Raw genomic sequence first — 19,269 nt, forward strand, 5'->3', positions numbered from 1 at the left:
CAGTAAAGGAAATTGAGAAAGATAGTGTATTGCTCCCATCATTGAAAGCGAGGAGGGGTGTTGTGTTCTCATCTTTGGGGTGATGTCTCTTTAAGACATCAACACGTAAATATGAAATGTACCCAAGCCAAAGTCTTTCTGCATTGTAGCACTCAAGGCATAGACTTTACCTGGAGATTACTTTATATTGTATGTATTAGTCTCATGGTATGTCACATATCAAGAAAAATTAATCCACATACCTAGTGGTGCTGCATCGACATAACATAAGAATATTAATACAATACCACACAGACAGACATAGACACACATACATACGCACACTCATACACACACACATATGGATATTCATGTGTTTTTCCTCCCTCTCTCTCCTGTCCCTACACAAACATTTCTAATTACCATGTTCCCTCAGGGTCTCTTCCAAAGTCACATGACAAAACTTTCCAAGCTCTCCTTTGTAGGATCATCAACCCTTATGGGATACTATCCTGGAGGTTTGACCATAAAATATCTGATAATATAACCCATGCCTACTGATTACAAATATCATCACATTCTCCACATTTCATTGGGGTTGCTCACATTATTCTGTCTGTCTGTTTGATCCTGTTCATAATGTCGCTGGCCTCAATAAAACATCCCACAAAGTTTTGTAAAGGGCAAATCAGCAACAGGAAAGTCACATGTGACATCAACCTTTGTTTCAATCCTGACACACCCAGTGTAACCTGAATGCTGAAACATCCTTACACACAGCAAATGAACATTGGAGCACAAACACCTTTCAACACGGTAAGTGAAAACTATTTCTAACATCCTTCCTTTGGAAGATTGTTCGGATCATTCATTCCTCTTCCAGCTTTTCCCACAAAGGTTTGGATGATCACATTGGGGGTTGAACCATTGCCAGCTTTGGGTTTCGTGAGTTGTTTACAGACATTTCTGACTGCAAGCCCTCTCAAATTATCCAGGCTGGGGATTGGAACATGCACACACTGACCTGTCTGGGACTGGGATTGAGAACAGCATTAGGGATACTCCTACTTCTTGGAAACAGTATTTGCATTGTAGTCCTTTTCCACACCCATTCCCCACTCTCTCGATGACACTCTCCCTCTTTCCAACTCTCTCACTATATCTCTCCACCTTTTTCACTCCATCTCTCTCTCTCGTTCTCTATGCCTTTACTCATTCTCTTTTTCTCCCTCTCCACCTCACTGTCTGTTATCCCCACTGTCTGATTGTCTGACTCTCTTTCACTCTTCAAACCTTTAACTGCAGCTCATTTTCCCAGAACAAAAAACATCTATGTGAATTTCTGCTACGATTTCTCCCGTTTATCAGCAGTGTCTCAATGGTTTCACAAAGATTATGTTTTGTCAAAGTTCACTTTTTTCCCACGGTTCAGCTTTCCTGCAGTTTGATTGAAGCAATTTGCCCAGGAGAGGACTAGATCTCAAGGGGAGCTGTGATGTGCTCCGTGCATATGGATGAGATGCTGGGCCAGGGGTCTAGGGTTTGCAGACTCACAGGAACTGCTGAAGAGTGGGGAGGATCTGCTGTTGGGATGAGGGGGATTGGTTTACGGGATGGCAGGAACTCCTACATGAGGTTTAGATTAGATTACTTACAGTGTGGAAACAGGCCCTTCGGCCCAACAAGTCCACACCAACCCGCGGAAGCGCAACCCACCCATTCTCCTACATTTACCCCTTTTACCTAACACTACGGGCAATTTAGCATGGCCAATTCACCTGACCTGCACATCTTTGGACTGTGGGAGGAAACCCACGCGGACACGAGGAGAATGTGCAAACTCCACACAGTCAGTGGCCTGAATTGGGAATTGAACCCAGGTCTCTGGCGCTGTGAGGCAGCAGCGCTAACCACTGTGCCACCGTGCCGCCCCTAAGGTTAAGGAACTGATCCTAGGTTGGGGGAATCTGCTGTGAGGGGCAGGTGAGCGGAGAGGGCGGTGTGAGTGTGGGGAGTGGGAACTGAAAGAATTGGCAGAAAGTTACAGTCACGGCAATTGAGAATCCCACTGGATTGCTGACAATCTCAGCAGAGTGACCCATAAACTGATCACCTGCAACGGAGATGAGCAGAGAGCAGTTTATCTTTCATAGTTCAATCTCCAGCTATTCTGAGTTTCACTCTGAATGAAGAGCAGCATTTGAAATGTGAAAAGATCAACATGTTCAGACAGGTTTAACGTGTTTGACGGTGTTAATCCGGTTTGTCAAATATACTCTTTCAGTTCAACAAAATATAATTTCTGAGGCTGTTGAACAGATCATAACAAATCGTAAAGAATTAGAATAATGATGGTTGAAATAATGTGCTAGATATGTGTGATACGACAAAGAATGACATTTGTGAGGTTATTCAGTATAAAATGAAACAGTAAGTTTATCACTGTGTTGAAGTTTCAGTGGGCAGTGAGTCAGAGAGAACTGGAAGTGGCACTGACTGAGAAACTGCACGGGATGGTTAAACTGAGAGGTCTCCTCCAGGCTTTTTCCACCCTCACAACTGAACCCACAAAGACAAAGAGAGTGTCAGAAAGGCTTCTCTTTAACCCGGAATGTGGGTGTTTTCATGATGTTAATAATCGCCTGACAGCCAATGATGTAATTCTGAATCTTTCAATTTAATTGTGGAATGTGGGTGTTGCTGGAATGCCTGGTGGCTAATGGTTTCTGTATGGATTGTGAGCATCATTGTCAAGATCAGCATCTGGTGCTCATATCTCATTATCCTTGAATTGATTGGCTCTCCTGGTTGCTTTAGAGAGAAGTTAAGATTCAACCACACTGCCATGGGTCTTTATGAAATGAACTTACATGTGAGGGCATCACTGTCTAGGCTGGCATGTATTACCCATCTCTAATTGCCCAGAGAACAGTTAAGTGTCAACCAGATTGATGTGGGTCTGGAGTCACATGTAGCCCAGACCAGGGGAGGAAAGCAGTTTCCTTCCCGAAAGGATTACGGTGATGGATGTGGATATAGGTTTGGTCGCTGAGCTGGAAGGTTCATTTTCAGATGTTTCATCACCATACTAGGTATCATCTTCAGTGAGCCTCTGGATGAAACACTGCTGATGAATCCTGCTTTCTATTTATATGTGTGGGTTTCTTTGGGTTGATGTCATTTCCTATGGAGATGTTATTTCCTATGGAGTGTCACGACAGAAGCTGAGCTCTGCTGTACAATGGGTTTCAAGACGCCCTTGATACAGCCTGAGAGTTTCTTACACAAGGTTCCATTGCCTGACATGATGGGGATGTCCTGGTGTGTTGGATTTGTGCATCTTCGGTAAGGCAGTAGAAGTCCTGTATGTGAGAAGAACGTGGGATGAGAGTGCATAGGGAAGAGTGAAGAATTGGATCAAAAGTCTTGATCAATCTGTTTAGTTCATGGGTGTGTCCTTCAGTCAGATCAGCCAGTAGTTGCCTGTAGTGTTCCTGGTTGTTCAGTTGTTGGTACACTTCCTTGCAGTAGTTCAATCTATTCTGTATGATGATGGCTCCTCCTTTATCTGCAGGTATGATGACAATATTGCGAGTGGTTTTGAGAGCATAGACAGCGTTGCATTGTGATCAGGTGATGTTTTGCTCTACCTTGTGAGTGTGGCTGATGAATCTGGCCTTGACACATTTCCTGATGATTTGAGCGTACACGTCAAGCCCAGGGCAGCGGCCCTCCAGAGGGCTCCAAATCGACTCCTTCTTTGGTCGCTCCACTACGGATCTCTCTGATGACTCTTCTGGTTTATTGATTGTCTCGTTAGGATCACTGCTGACATCTTGGAAGAATTCCCGGAGTCTCATTTGTTTGATAAACTCCTCCATGTCTGCCACAAGACCAATGGGGTCCGTTTGGGTGGGAGGGCAGAAATTGAGCCCATGGCTGAGAACTTCAATCTCTTCCAGTTGAGGTGTGTGATCTGATAAGTTGATGATCAATTTCCCCGTGTGATAATGTTTTCAATTGTGGTGCCAGGGGAGGTTTGGCTCCTGTGAGTGATGATGCCAAGTTTCTCCAGTTTCTTATTTTTGGAGTGCATGTACATGGTGTAGTTCTGTCACCTTTCTGCTTGGCAGTGTCTCATAACTGTAATGTTGTATCTTGAACGCAAGGTGAGAGTGTGGACTCTACCTTGATTTCAAGGTTAAGGCACCTGCTGTAGAGTTGGTGCACAAGATGATTGAGGAATTTGTGAGAGTGTGACGGCAAAGTCTCTCAGCATAGTCTGAACTTCTGAATTATCACTCACAGCATACAATAGGTTTGGAGCAGGAGCTATCAAAGCAATGTCATTCTTGAATGTGACCCAACTTGAATCCCCTGTCATGGGACTGAAACTGCTGGTTTGTTTGAATTGCCTTTAAATATATAGTTTTTGACTTATTATTCATGATTCTATTCTCTTAACTATCCACTGACCTCCAGGTGAGCTATACCTAACACTCAATTTAGAGAAATTTTGAATCATTAACATTGTCATTTTTACCAGCTACAGACTGGGTTAAAATGAAATATTCTGCCTCCTGAGAGTTTTCAAACCAGCTAAATTATCTCAGGATAGAATATTATTATATACTTTAAGAATATTATTTACAGAATATTATTATATACTTTAATAGAAAAAGCTTTTTTTTAAAGTTTATCAATTTTTTAGAAGTTGTAATTTAGGAATCATAGGCTATTATAGGATCTAATTCTGTATTGTAGACTATAACATGCTCAAAGAAATAAAGACATTTATCAAAAAGGCAAGTATTCTGGGAAAAACATTCCCTTACTATTGAGTGATCACTGAAGGGGTCCCTGATGCTGTGAGGCAGCAGTGCTAACCACTGAGCCACCGTGCCATTAAATCCAAGCCTCCCACCAACCTACCCTCCACACCCGGCATTTTCCCTCACCTCTGCAAGAGATGCAAAACCTGCACCCGCACTCTCCCCTTACCTTCATCCAATGCCCCAGAGGATCCTTCCACATCCAGTAAACATTTTCCTGCACATCCAAACAACTCATCTACTGTGTCCATTGCTCGCAAAGTGGTCACCTCTACAATGGGGAGACAGGACGCCAACTCACAAAACATTTCAGAGAACATCTCTGGGACATGCGCACCCAACAAGCCTACCGCCCAATGACCGAACACTTCAACTCCCCTCCAACTCTGCCAAGGACATGTAAGTCCTGGGCCACCACCAGCGCCAAATCCAAGCCACCCCACGACTGGAGGAAGATCGCCTCGTCTCCTGCCTTGGGACAAGACGGAATCAATGTCAACCTCACAATTTTCATTATTTCCCCTCCCCACAACTCATCGCAGATCCAACCCTCCAACTCGGCACCATCATCTTCAACTATCCTACCTATCCATCTTCCTCCCCACCTATCAGATCATCCACCACTCTGACCTATCACCATTACACCCCACCTGCACCTACCTATTGCCTTCCCAGTTACCCCACCCCCATCCTCCAAGTTATCTCAGGAGACTCCATGCCAGTTACTATAACGTATTATTAGTACGGTTATAACAGGAAACTTAGTCACCATGATTTTGTGAAAGGGAAATTTTGTTTAGAGAGTTCTTAAAAGAATTAACAAACAACATGTACAAAGGTGAATGTGCTAGAATGTATCTAGATTTCCAAGAAGGCGTTTATCTCAATGATTTCTGTACATATTAAGAGTGCACAGTGCTTCATAATGGCATTAGTTAGTTCACAGGAAGGAGAGAGAAGGCATAAAGGGGTTTTTTTTTGGTTTGGCAAAATGTGATGAGTGCTGCAGGGTTTGTGCTGGGGTCTCAACTGTTTCCAAAGTATGCCAATGACTTTGGATGAAAAGATTGAAGATATGGTCGTTAACGTTGCTGATGAGAAAGATATAAGAGGAGAACAAGTTGGCAGAAAGACATAAGAGCCTGAAAGAGGATAGAGATTGGTTGAGTGGATGGAGCAAATAGAATATAATGTGGGAACGTGAGAACATAATCCCTCTCACAAGAAATGCAAAAGCAGTATACTATTTTGATGGACTGAGTTTGCAAAAGCTCTGAAGTGCAGAAGGATCTAACTGTCTTGGTAGATGAGTCACAAAAAGATGGCATGCTAGTACAGCCATCGAAGATAAATGAAATTGAGCTGTTTATTGCAAGCGGAAAGGAATATAAAAGTAAGGAAGTTTTCCCACAATTGTGTAGGACATTTATGAGACTACATCAGGGATACTTTGTCCATCTTTGGTCTCCCCTATTAAGGAAGGACATAACTGCATTGTTGTTGGTAGAGCAAAGATTTACTAGGCTGTCTGAGTTAAGGCAAAGTACTGTGGATGTTGGACATCTGGAATGTACACAGAGAGAGTACTGGAAAAACTCAGCTGGTCCGGCAACATCGTGGAGAGAAAAACAATTAATGTTTTGAGTCCAGTATGACTCTTCTCCAGAGTTTTCTTCTGAAGATTTAAAACACAAGCTTCCATTTCTCTCTCCTTTAATTTTAAATTAGATTCCTTACAGTACGGAAACACGCCCTTTGTCCCAGCAAGCCCATACCGACTCTCTGAAGAGTAACCCACCCAGACCCATTCCCCTACTTTTACCTCTGACTAACACACCTATCACTATGGGCAATTTAGCATGGCAAATGCACCTAACCAGCACATCTTTGGATTGTGGGAAGGAACCAGAACACCCCGAGGAAACTCACACAGACACGGGGAGAATGTGCAAACACCACACGGACAGCCGCCCGAGGTGGGACACGCACCCGGGTCCCTGGTGCTGTGAGGCAGCAGTGCTAACCACTGAGCAACCATGTTGCCTCAATGATGAACCTGCTGAATTTCTCCAGAGCTCTCTGTATCTGTGCTATATTCACTGAGTTCAGAAGAATAAAAAACAGTTTCATTGAAACATAAGATTCTGAAGGATTCAAGGGGATGGACTCTGAGAAATCATTTCCACTATTTGGGAAATCAAGGCCTTTGGTGAACAGCCTCAGGATAAGGACTTCACTCAATGGATTGTGAACGTTTGCAGTTTTATATCCCAGAGGGTGCTCCATGATTGATATTTCTAATGCTGAAATAGTCAGACTTATCATCTTTCAGGGAATTGTGGGGGGAATGTGGAGTGGGAAGGAAAGTGGAATTGAAACCCAAGATCAGCCATAATTGTATTACAAGGTGGAGCAGGCTGGGTTGGTCAAATGTCTCCTTCTGGCTGTATTACCTCTGCTCTTATGTTCTATTTGCTACTTACTGAAATGCTTTGCTTTTGAGCTTGCAAGTATTCTCAAGTATGACTGTATGAACTGAACTGTTTATAATTGACAATTCTTTCTTCTCACAGTGATCATTACAGAACTATCTTCAGTGATGAAGGGTATTGCAAAATTTGCAGCATTATTCATCCTGCTGGTATTTGCCCTTGCTGCCTACTTGCTTGTAATTCCCTCTTTGAATAAGACCATTTTAAAATTAAGTGAGTTGCCAAATACATTGGCAAACTACATGGGCAATCCAGTTGACACTGATCGAATTAAATTACCAACATCAAGCTACACAGTGAGTGTGAAATACCCACACCCATCCACAGAGCCGGGAATCATGTTTCTACAGACCTCCAGTCAACTGAACCCTTCCTCACTGGCCATGTGTGGCATCGAATCAGCAGCAAGACTAAACCCAAACAAACCAGTTTATTACTTCATGAAAGCATTCAATGGGAATATATCTGTGTATCAGGAACCTGAGTACAAAGGGATCCGTCTGCTTTCTTCATTCAAGAATGTCATCATCTTGCCCTTGAATCCTAAAGAATTGTTCAACAACACACCCTTAGCTGGATGGTATGAGAAGGTAAGGAGTTATATGGAACTGGCTGCTTGAGTTTGTGAATGGTAAAAGCTGCTAATGTCCATCAATCTGAAAAATGAATAGTAAACTTTACACTGACAAGCTAAGTCCCTGTTTCTATGTGTACAATGATGGATAATGCTGAATTGGACGTCCTGTGGGTTTTAAATTAAAATATAAACAGGAAGTAGCATCTGTGTAGAGAGAAAAATGGGATTACTTTGAGTCCAATTTAACTTCTTCAGAAGAAAACCCAATTCCAGACTCAAAATATGAGCTCGATTTCTTTCCCTACATTTGCTGCCAGACTTGTTGAGTTTTTCCATCAACTTCTATTTCTACTTCAAATCTCCAGCATCTGCACTATTTTGCTTTTTTTTGATATGTTTTGCAATCAAGTTCAGAACAGAATTGTTTTGGGGTTTGAATGATGTGGGCAAAGGAAAGATTTCAGGCAATCGTGTGAGAAGTCCAGTGAGGCCAAATTCAATGCTGGTGGCACCTCAGTCCATGTTTTGTGCATTCATTGAGAGATAAAGTGAGCTTCTGACCTTTAGGTTTTTAGGTTGGAGCCTAGGTTCCAAAATCTCAGGGCACAATCCATGGGTATCGAATACACACACACACACAGACACACACACACACACACACACACACACACACACACACACACACACACACACACACACCATATCTACCAATATTGGCTTTCAAGATGCTCACAGTGTCTCGCTTTACCTTTTTCATAGAATCATAGAATTCTAACAGTATGGAAACAGGCTATTTGGTTGAACAAGTCCACACTGACACTCTGAAGAGGATCCCAGCCAGACCCATTCCCCTTCCCTAATACTCTACATTTCTCCTGACTAAAATGCACCTAATCTACACATCCCTGAACACTATGGGCAATTTAGCAGAGCCAATTCACTTAGCCGGCACATGTTTGGATTGTGGGAGGAAACCGGAGCACCTGGAGGAAACCCACGCAGACACGGGGAGAATGTGCAAACTCCACACAGACAGTTGCCTGAGGCAGGAATCAAACCCATATCCCAGGCGCTGTGAGGCAGCTGTGTTGACCACTGACCCACCATGTGCCCTCTCAGACAGAGATACCAGGCACACATTACTTCTGTCTTGCCTTGCCATTCAGTGTAGGCACAGAGCTAGAAAGCTTGTCAGCAGACCTTCAGTAAAGGGGGAATGGCCTTTGCTCAGGGGTCTTCGCACATTAAGTCAGGGACAGCCTCCAATATCAGTCCAGGGTCTTGGATATGGTCAGTCAGTACTCTGCGCAGTCAGAGACTGGGATCTATCCACATAACGGAGTGAGGAGCTAAATATTGGACAATCCACCATCCAACTGGACCCTTTCTGCCCTACTGTGGACCGTTTTCCTTCTGGAATGAGACACAGGCAGGTACCATGGAGGATGAAAGTGGGTGGCACAGTTATTATATTGGTGCAGGTGGGGAGGTGCCCTGAGTGAGTGAGTGGGTAGCAAAGAGGATATACAGGGTTAGTGGTGCCAGTGAGTTAGGGTGGGTGCAGCCAATAGTGAGAATGTCTAAGTCCCGTTTGGAGGTGGTCACACGAGCAGAGAAAGAGTGAGTGTGAGGTATTGGAGAGTAGATGCTAGCTCCTACCCTAAATGAAGAAAGTTATTGTTTCCTCCATTGCTGGATATTCCTCCAGATGGCTGAGACCCCTGTACTGACCCGGGTGGCTATTTAGAACCAAGCTGTTATGGGCTGGTGTCATGTCCACCGCTGCTGATCCTGGTCAAGAGGATGTCCTCCATGTGTACCACACCATCCAGCAGGGTCTCCTGGTCTCTGCCCACAAAGCATTGCACCAGTTTCATTTCTCTGGTCTGTCAGAGAAAATGTCAGGAAATATACCAGGCTACCTGAACAGGTAGTTGCTTGTTCAGATGCACAATGGCTTTATAAGTTAGCACAGACTCAACAGGGCTTTGACTGATACCTGCTGAGTTGATCCAGGAATGGTGTGTGCTAAGAGAGGGATACAGGCACACAAGTGAACACCACAAATGGCAGGTTAGGGTGTTAATCAGACGTGTTGGGTAAGAATTGGTGAGAAATCCTGCTGGATCTTGAGGTGTGAATCATGGAAAAACATGACATAACTCACACTTACCCAACAAAATGTCAAACACAGAAGGTGTGGCTTAGGCAGTAGATCTCAGGGAACCATTCCTGGGAGAATGGTAGCAGTTTTAACTGGTGACTGACCTCGTTCATCGAAGACATAGAGATGCAGAAGAACTAGGATCAATTCTTTTCTTTATCTGTTAAATGGAGATTCAGAGTCCGCAGAAAGTCAGGATTGAAATCAATTCATGAGTGAGAGAGGGATTGAGACTCAATCAGTTTGGTGAGTACACATTGGGAAGAAACAAACCATTTGGGTCCCAGTTGTACCTACAGGAAAGGTTGTTTTTTCCAAAATTAGAATTTCTATTTAACTCTGTGTACACACACTGTCTATACCACATCTGGCTATACCACAATGCAGTGACTTTGCCCATGATCTTCCTTGTGAGAGTTACCTTTGCCATCTACATCATTGATATCCGTCCCTGTAAATCTATCAGGATTATTTCCAACATCTGAGGGGGTTCCTGCTCTACCGCTGTTGAATTCCATTCCTTTTGTCTGCTTTATCTGTCAGCCTCACCCCCTCTCACTGGAAACAGGATGACCATGTCCTACACTGAGCTCTCCTATGCCACCTCCTCTTGCCATGTAATATAAAGCATTTCCAACTGTTCCTCAAGCTTGGCAGCTTTTAACCTAGAGCAAGTTCACCTGGAGATAGTCCTCCTGCTGCTGGTGATTCTGGGGACACACCATTGATTCCAGATTCCCCCAGGTTCTCTAAGGGTAGGACAATGCTGGCTTCCAATCACCTACCAGAAGAGATAATGGGCTTGGAAATGCAGCCAGGAGCAATTTCACACTAATGGCAGATCATTGGCTCACGTCCAGTGTAATTAACTTAAAATCACACAAACCAGCACGGTCACTGTGATCAGGCAGCTGTTCAAATATATGCAGTTCTTTCAAAGTGTGGAGGAAGGAATTACCGTCAGTCTCTGGTATTTTCTCAGCTCCTTTCACTGTCCCAGTTTATCAATCAACCCAGATCAGTCATCATTTAGAATTTCACATTTAGCACGCATTCCACTTCAAGCCAATCTCACTTCATTCATTGGAATTATTACACTGCTGCTCACATTCAAGTTAATGACAGCATGCCAATCTTAACATGTTAACAACTGTTGCAGTTTGATTTTTATCATTTGTAAAATGGTATTGGTTCCCAATAAACCCTGGAGAGGAATCATTGAGTTTTAGAGTTGTGCAGTTTTAATTATTCTATCGGCTGCAGGCCAGTGTTTCTCCAAAAATCCTCCACTGTCTTCTATTATTTGTCAACCTTTTCCAATATTGGATCTTGATGAAGACATGGGAGTTTCCTGGTGGCAGCCCTGGTGAAAAGAGTAATCTTTTAGTGTCTGAAATGAGCAGTCACCCTGACATTCGAACGATACAAATTGGAAAATCCCAGCTACTTAAATACTTGAGTGTTGGGATGAAACCCACTGATGGTTTATGATCCAGTTTAAGTTTCTAGTCAATAATCTGACAATCTGCCTTGTTTATAAAGTGGAAATCGACAGTTTTCTCTTCACTAGAACTGTATTTGTAGAGTTTTTCAGGGCTGAATTCGGAGCCATGCTGTTCCCCTTTAAGTTCACTGTCGAGGGTGAGGGTTGATGTAGACATATGAGCCTTGTGTTCTGGGGCTGTGAATTTAAACCTTGGGCAAAATGAACAGATTAATCTGAAGTCAGTCTGACAGTGAGCATTGGGGGATTGTTTGTCAGAGATCAAAGGAAAACTGGATGTTTTCCACTGGGAAGTAGGTACAAGATATTTACACTTAGACAGACATGAGTATAAAGACCCAAATGTGAAGTCTGTTTTCTCAAGAAAGCTTGAAATGATGTAAGAAAATCAGAAATAGGAGCAGGAAAGGACACTCGCTCCCTTAAGCCATTCAACATAACCATGGTGTGATGTGGTTTCACTGGATAGAGTGCAAAGGAGATTGACCAGGATGTTGCCTGGTCTGGAGAGTTTCAGTGATGAAGAAAGATTGGACAGACTGCTGTTGTTTTGCTGGAGCAAGGAGATTGAAGGGGGACATGATTGAGATGGAGGAGAAAGTGAGGACTGCGGGTGCTGGAGGTCAGAGTTGAGAGTGTGGTGCTGGGAAAGAACAGCAGGTCAGGCAGCATCTGAGGAGCAGGAGAATTGACGTTTTAGGCATAAGCCCTTGATCAGGAAGGAGGCTTGTGGGCCGGAATGGCTGAGAGATAAATGGGAGAGGGGCTGGGGCTGGAGGGAAGATTGCTGGGAATGCAATAGGCAGATGAAGGTGGGGAAGAAGGTGATCGGTTAGAGAGAAGGGTGGAATGGATAGATGGGAAAGACAGTGGGCAGATCAAGAGGTGGTGCCAAGTTGGAGGCTTGGAACTGGGATAAGGGAGGGGAGAGGAAAATGAGGAAACTGGGGAAATCCAATTAGTCCCATGTGGTTGCAGGGTCCCAACTGGAAGATGAGGCATTCTTCCTCCAGGTGGCAGGTGGTTAGGGTTTGGCGATGGAGGAGAACCAGAACTTCATAGTCCTTGCTGGAGTGGGAGGGGGAGTTGAAGTGTTAAGCCACAGGGCGGTGGGGTTGATTGGTGCAGGTGTCCTGGAAATGTTCCCTGAAATGATCCACAAGTTGGTATGCTCTCTCCCAGAGGAGAGGAGATCACATCGGGTGCAACGGATACAGTAGATGACATTGATGGATGTACAAGTAAATTTCTGTTGGATGTGTAGGGCTTTGTGGCCTTGGATGGAGGTGAGGTGTGGGTGCAGGTTTTGCACTTCCTGCAGTAGTGGCTAGGGAAGAAGCCGGGAGTGGGGTGAAGTCTGGTGTTGGGGGTGGGGAGGGGGCAGGGTGCATGGATCTGACAAGGGAGACACAGGGAGAATGGTCTCTCCAGATCGCTGATAGAGGTGGGGAAGGAAATATATCCCTCGTGACGGGGTCTGTTTGTAGGTGACAGAAGTGGCAGAGGATGATGCGATGATGCGACCATCCCCCACCTTTTCCTCCCCTGCATCAATTACTGTATCAGTGCTACCTCATGCTCCCACAAGGAGGTTTAACAGTTCATCGACTTCATTAACACCTTTTACCCCAACCTCAAATTCACCTGGACCATCTTGGAGACTTCCATTCCCTTCCTGGACCTCTCCATCTCCATCTCAGGTGACTGACTAACCACGGACATCTACTACCAACCCACGGACTCACACAGCTGCCTGGACTATACCTCCTTCCACCCTGCCACTGATAAAAATGCCATCCCTTATTCCCAATTCCTCTGCCTCAACCACATCTTTTCCCAGGATGACAATTCCACCAGAGAAAATCCTAGATGGCCTTTTATCAAAGACCACAATTGCCCTAACCACTTGATCGATGATGCCCTCCTGTGCATCTCCTCCATCTCCTGCTCCTCTGTCATAGGACCCCACTCCTCCCAACACAACAAGGACAGAACCCCCCTAGTCCTTACCTTTCACCCCACCAACATCTGTATATATCACATCATCCTCCACCAGATCCTGGGCCTTCTCCATTGCCAAACCCTAACCATTCGATGCCTGGAGGAAGAACTCCTAATCTTCTGCATTGGAATCCTACATCTACATGGGATTAATACAGATTTCACCAGTTTCCTCATTTCTCTTCTGCCAACTTATCCCAATCCCAAGCGTCCAACTGGGCACCTCCCTCTTGACCTGTCCATCATCTTTCCCATCTATCCGCTCCACCCTCCTCTCCGACCTATCACATTCACCCCCACCTACATCTACCTATCATATTCTCAGCTACCTTCCCCCCAGCCCCAACCCCTCTCCCATTTATCTCACAGCTCGCTGGCCCAGAAGCCTCATTCCTGATGAAGGGCCTTTGCCCGAAGCCTCGATTCTCCTGCTCCTCAGACGCTTCCTGACCTGCTGTGCTTTTCCAGCACCAAACTCATGATTGAAATGTATGCAATTATGAGGGAGATGTGTCATTCTTTCAGCTATTCACTGGAAACTTGATCCTTTTTGGCAGGAATGTGGTCAGAAATCCACACTGGATTCTCACTCAATCTCGAGCCTGAGCAGGTAGTTTTCTATCTGTTTGAACTAAAGTTTTATTTGATGTGTGACTGTGGTGTGGTTCCCAGGACACTGGCTCTTGTGGTGGAAGTTGGAGACCGTGCCAGGGGCAATGGGGAAAGTGGCTGCAGCCTTTCTCCATTGAAAGAGTGTGCAGGTTTAAGACTGAACCAGCCTAGGTTCCCATCTCCTCAAGACCCACCTTGCCGCCTGTTACAAAGTGCTCTCAGGAAATGGTGCTCAACCAATGAGCATTGTGCGGACGGAGAGGACAATATTTGGAGGGAGGAGTGATTTAAAACATCAAACCCGTAATTGATGAACCTCTATTCTGTTATTTTACAGGTAGATCCCAGCAAGGAAAGTTACTGGTTCCATGTACTCGCTGATGGCTGTCGGCTAGCCTTGCTGTGGAAGTATGGGGGCATCTATCTGGACACGGATATCATTTCACTCAAACCCTTGGAATTCCAAAATTTTATCGGTGCAGAATCAGTACGTTTCGCAAATAATGCAGCTTTGGGATTTAACCGCTCTCATTCTTATGTCGAGAGTTGCTTGAGGGATTTTGTTGAGAAATTCAATGGAGCAGCTTGGGGCCATCAGGGTCCTAGACTGATAACCCGGATGGTGAAGAAATGGTGTGGAACTGACAATCTTCAAAACCTCTTCAACAAAGAATGCAAAGGGATTATGTTCTTGTCTGACAACTGGTTTTACCCAATTCCATTCAACGATTGGAAAAAGTACTTTGAAACAAATCGATGGAACAAAAACAATGATGATATTGAAAAGGAATTCTCAAAGACGAAGGGGGTACATGTTTGGAGTTTTTTATCCAGTCGCCAAAAAATTCAAATCAGAGGAAGTCATTCTTTACTCGAATACTTCTTCATTACATACTGTCCAAGCACATATGAAACTCTCCCAAAATAGAGTGTGCTGTGAGTGTCAGTTTACATATTGCTTTGAATTTTCCCTACTAAATAACTACCTGTAACAAACCGATCATGATGGGTGGCTCTCTACCTCATCTTACTCTATCTTCATCTGGATATTTCTACTGTCTTTCAGGCATAGATGGAAGGGGACAAGTGCGATCCTGCCTCGAGTTTTCCTCTCTAACTTTCTCCCATCTTACCCCATCACCTGCTCCCTCCTTCCCCCAAATAATCCTGGAAACCATCTCCCATTTTAATAAAAAGTGAAAGACTGCAGATGCAGGAAATGTGAAACAAACACCAAGAACACGGGAAAAACTGAGCAAAGAACTTCTGGACCCAATGCTGTTTCTCTTCCTCCACAGATGCTGAGAGATATGCTGAGCTCCTCCCACATTCTCTGTCTGCTTTTATTTTTTGTAAAGCTAAGTGCAATGTCCTGGGAAAGTGTGCAGTAAAAATTACCAAGATACACTGGCCCTTAGGTTTTGTCACTGGGCTAATAACTTAAAGGTACGGGTGAATAGCATGTGGACACGGGGTCAACTCCCACCATGGAATTTAAATTCAGTTAATTAACTTGGATTGGATGATTGCTGTAAAAATCCATTTGGTCTAAGAATGTCTTCAGGGAGAGAAATCTGCCAACCTTACTTGGTCTAGGCTAGGTGTGACTCCATAGCCATTTCCCTGACATGGCTTCGTGAGCTACTTACTTCATCATATTAAACCACTACAAAGCCTAAAAAAAAGGAATGAAACCAGACAGACCACAGACACTGCCCCAGCCGGTGTTAACATCCAGAACTATAGTGCTAGCTCTATCCAGCCTGTAAACTCCTTCTGACTAACATCTGTGGATTTGTGCAAAGTGGGAGACTGTCTCACTGACCTATGGTTCCCCATGGTAGGATGTTGAAGAAGGTGAAGTTGCATGGGGTCCAGGGTGTACGAGCTAAATGGATAGAGAACTGGCTGCACATTCTCCCCGTGTCTGCGTGGGTTTCCTCCAGGTGCTCTGGTTTCCTCCCACAGTCCAAAGATGTGTACGTCAGGTGAATTGGCCATGCTAAATTGCTCCTCATGTTAGGTGCAGTAGTCCGAGGGAAATGGGTCTGGGTGGGTCACTCTTTGGACGGTCGGTGCGGACGTGTTGGGCCGAAGGGCCTGTTTCCACACTGTAGGGAATCTAATCTAAACTAAAAAAAAACAGGAAACAGAGAGTAGTAGTGGAAGGAAGTTTCTCAAAATGGAGAATCCATACTGGGACCACTGTTGTTTGTGATATATGTAAATGATTTGGAGGAAGGTATAGGGGATCTGATTAGCAAGTTTGCAGGTGACACTAAGATTGTTGGAGTAGCAGATAGTGAAGGGGACTGTCAGAGAATATAGATAGTTTGGAGAGTTGAGCAGAGAAAAGGCAGATGAAGTTCACTCCGGGCAAATGGGAGGTGATGCATTTTGGAAGATCCAATTCAAGAGCGAACTATACAATAAATGGAAAAGCCCTGGGGAGAATTGATGTACAGAGAGAACTGGGTGTTCACGTCCATTGTACCCTGAAGGAGGCAATGCAGGTCAATAGAGTTGTCAAGAAGGCATTTGGCATGCTTTCGTTCAAGAAACAGGGTATTGAGTACAAAAGTTGGCACGTCATGTTACAGTTGTACAAGACTTTGGTTCAGCCAGATTTGGAATACTGCGTCTAGTTCTAGTCGCCACCTTACCAAAAGGATATGGTTGCTTTGGAGAGGATGCAGAGGAGGTTGCTGTTATGGAGGGAACTAGCTATGAAGAGAGGTTGAGTAGATTAGGATTATTTTCTTTAGAAAGACGGAGCTTATGGGGGGACTGACTGAGGTCTACAAAATTATGAGAGTTAAAGACAGGGTGGATAGCAAAAAGGTTTTTCCCAGAATATGGAGTCTCAATTACTCTGGGTCACGAGTTCAAAGTGAGAGGTTTAGGGGAGATATGCATGAGAAGTTCTTTACACAGAGGGTGGTGGGTGCCTGGAATGTGTTGCCAGCGGAGGTTTTAGGTGCAGACACGACTGCATCATTTAAGATATATTTAGACAGATACATGAATGGGCAGGGAGCAGAGGGATAAAGACCATTAGGTAAAAGGTGATAGGTTTAGATAGAGGATCAGGATCATTGCATGCTTGGAGGGCCGAAGGACTTGTTCCTGTGCTGTAATGTTCTTTGTTCTTTGTACACGTAGAATTATACCTTACACACAGTGTCCCTGACACCACCATCAGCATCCTCAGCTCTGACCTATCCCACTGACTGTGGTGTACATTGGGAAAGAGTTGCCCTGGAGAAAATGTCCTGCTCACTACTATGTAATGGCCTCCTTTGCTCAGCCAATGAGCCAATGTTCCTCCGTGTTGAATACCATGTCGAGGGAGCACTGAAGTAGATAAGGGCACACAGTGAGGCATGGGGGACTTCAATGTCTACCACCAACTACTGATTGTGTTGGAGAAAGTGAGGACTGCAGATGCTGGAGATCAGAGCTGAAAAAAGTGTTGCTGGAAAAGCGTAGCAGATTGTGTTGATCAAGTCTTAAAAGCTCTAACTGCTAGACTGAGCCAGCAGCGGGTGGAGAGAGAGAGCTAACAAGAGGAAGAAACCTGCTTGAACTCAACATCATCACTGCCCCTGTGGCAGATGTATGTGTCCATGACAGTATCACTAGAGATGTACAGGTACACTGTCTTTGCTTGAAGAATACCCTCTATCATTTTGTGAAGCGTGGTCCGATTGTAAACAAGTCAGATTTTGAATAGACCTGGCATCTCAAAACTGGGCACCATGAGGCACTGTGGGACATCAGCATCAGGAGAATTATATTGAACCACAATCAGTAACATCATGGCCTGAATAATCCCCATCCTGCCATTAGCACTAAGGATTCAAACTGATTCAACAAAAAATGCAGGAGGATAGAAGGAATTTTCTGTATGGTTGGTCATGGAGCAAAGTGAGGATGCAGTTTACAGTGGGGAAGGGGAGGGCAATGACTGACTTTGAGAGTGCCTGAGCTAAGATGATGGGATGTCAGGAGGTCATCCATTCTTGCTGCAGGAATGTTGTCCCGCAGTATTTGAATATTTTACAAGGACTCCTGAGCAATTTGATGAGTTTACAGCTCTACCTCAGTTTCTCTGTCAGAATTCCTGCCCATCATTTTCCAGCAGGTGTCATGGGGAAAGGAAATGGGAATCCAACCTTCTTTTTTTTTTCACCCAGGACTTAATCTTCTCTTGAACAATACCTGGTGTTACTTTCTGCTCAGTAAACACTGAGATCTGATCAGGGACAATTAATGTTTGATTCTCTATCGTTCTGCTTTACGACCTCAGGGATTTTCATGGACCTATCTCTTGGTGGAATCCCACAAGCACTGTGTTCCACCATCTCTGGTTAGTGACTGTGTCAGGGATTGATGGAATCAGGGGTTTAATGCTAGCAATGCTGCCTATACGGACAATAATGTTATACCTGACACTGAAAGTGGGATCTGAATGTCACTTTGATCTGCATGATTGTTTGTAAGATGTATTTATGAAAGCACATTTGAAGGACAAATATATTTCTATATGTTTATTTTGGTTTAAAATATTCTGAGCTTATATCTTATCCTGGTGGACAATAAGGTGCTATCTTTTCAACTGTTGTAAAAGTTTTAGATTCCTACATTGTATATTTGGATTAATTTGTTACCAGGTGATAAATTGTTCTATTTTTTAAAATGGCTATAGGGTTGATGTGTGTACATGTAAATGTCTGTTGATGATTTTGATTCAATAAATTGGATTATAAAGGGTGGAATTTATTCGTACCCATTTTTGTTATGTTGATTCACAAGATCTGGGTGTAACGTGTTGTGTCAATATTTATTGCACATTTCGAGTTGTGGTCTTGAACTCCTGCAGCCCATTTGTGTACGGACATCACAAATACTAAATTGAGTCAACAGTTTAAAAGATGGTACTTAACATTCCCATCATGGCTTTTAAAGGGTTGTTCTCATGAGCACAGAAATGAACACAAACAATGAGAGTAACCTGATTTGGATCCTACTCTGTCGGTGTTCTTTCACTGATGGGCTGGAAACATTGGTACCTGTATACATTATCATTTGACTAGCTACAAAGGTAT

At 44.0% G+C, this 19,269-nt stretch overlaps 1 protein-coding gene across 1 annotated transcript; it reads left to right on the forward strand.

The window, feature by feature from the left end:
• Positions 1–681: 681 nt before the first annotated feature.
• Positions 682–18,934, forward strand: LOC148148368 (lactosylceramide 4-alpha-galactosyltransferase-like). The gene is made up of 3 exons (XM_087993891.1): positions 682–795; positions 7,385–7,893; positions 14,499–18,934. Exons 2-3 carry the CDS (start codon positions 7,411–7,413, stop codon positions 15,087–15,089), a joined length of 1,074 nt encoding a protein of 357 aa, XP_087850017.1. The 5' UTR covers positions 682–795; positions 7,385–7,410; the 3' UTR covers positions 15,090–18,934.
• The last annotated feature ends 335 nt before the right edge of the window (positions 18,935–19,269 follow it).

Source organism: Chiloscyllium plagiosum, unplaced genomic scaffold (assembly GCF_037043375.1).
Source record: "Chiloscyllium plagiosum isolate Xiang-an unplaced genomic scaffold, Cpla_swu_hap1 HiC_scaffold_13, whole genome shotgun sequence".
Lineage (NCBI taxonomy): Eukaryota > Metazoa > Chordata > Chondrichthyes > Orectolobiformes > Hemiscylliidae > Chiloscyllium > Chiloscyllium plagiosum.

Coding starts and splice junctions, on each gene's coding strand:
- LOC148148368 (XM_087993891.1), top strand. CDS start 7,411: ATGAAGGGTATTGCAAAATTTGCAGCATTATTCATCCTGCTGGTATTT. Junction 7,894..14,498: donor TAGCTGGATGGTATGAGAAG/GTAAGGAGTTAT, acceptor GTTATTTTACAG/GTAGATCCCAGCAAGGAAAG.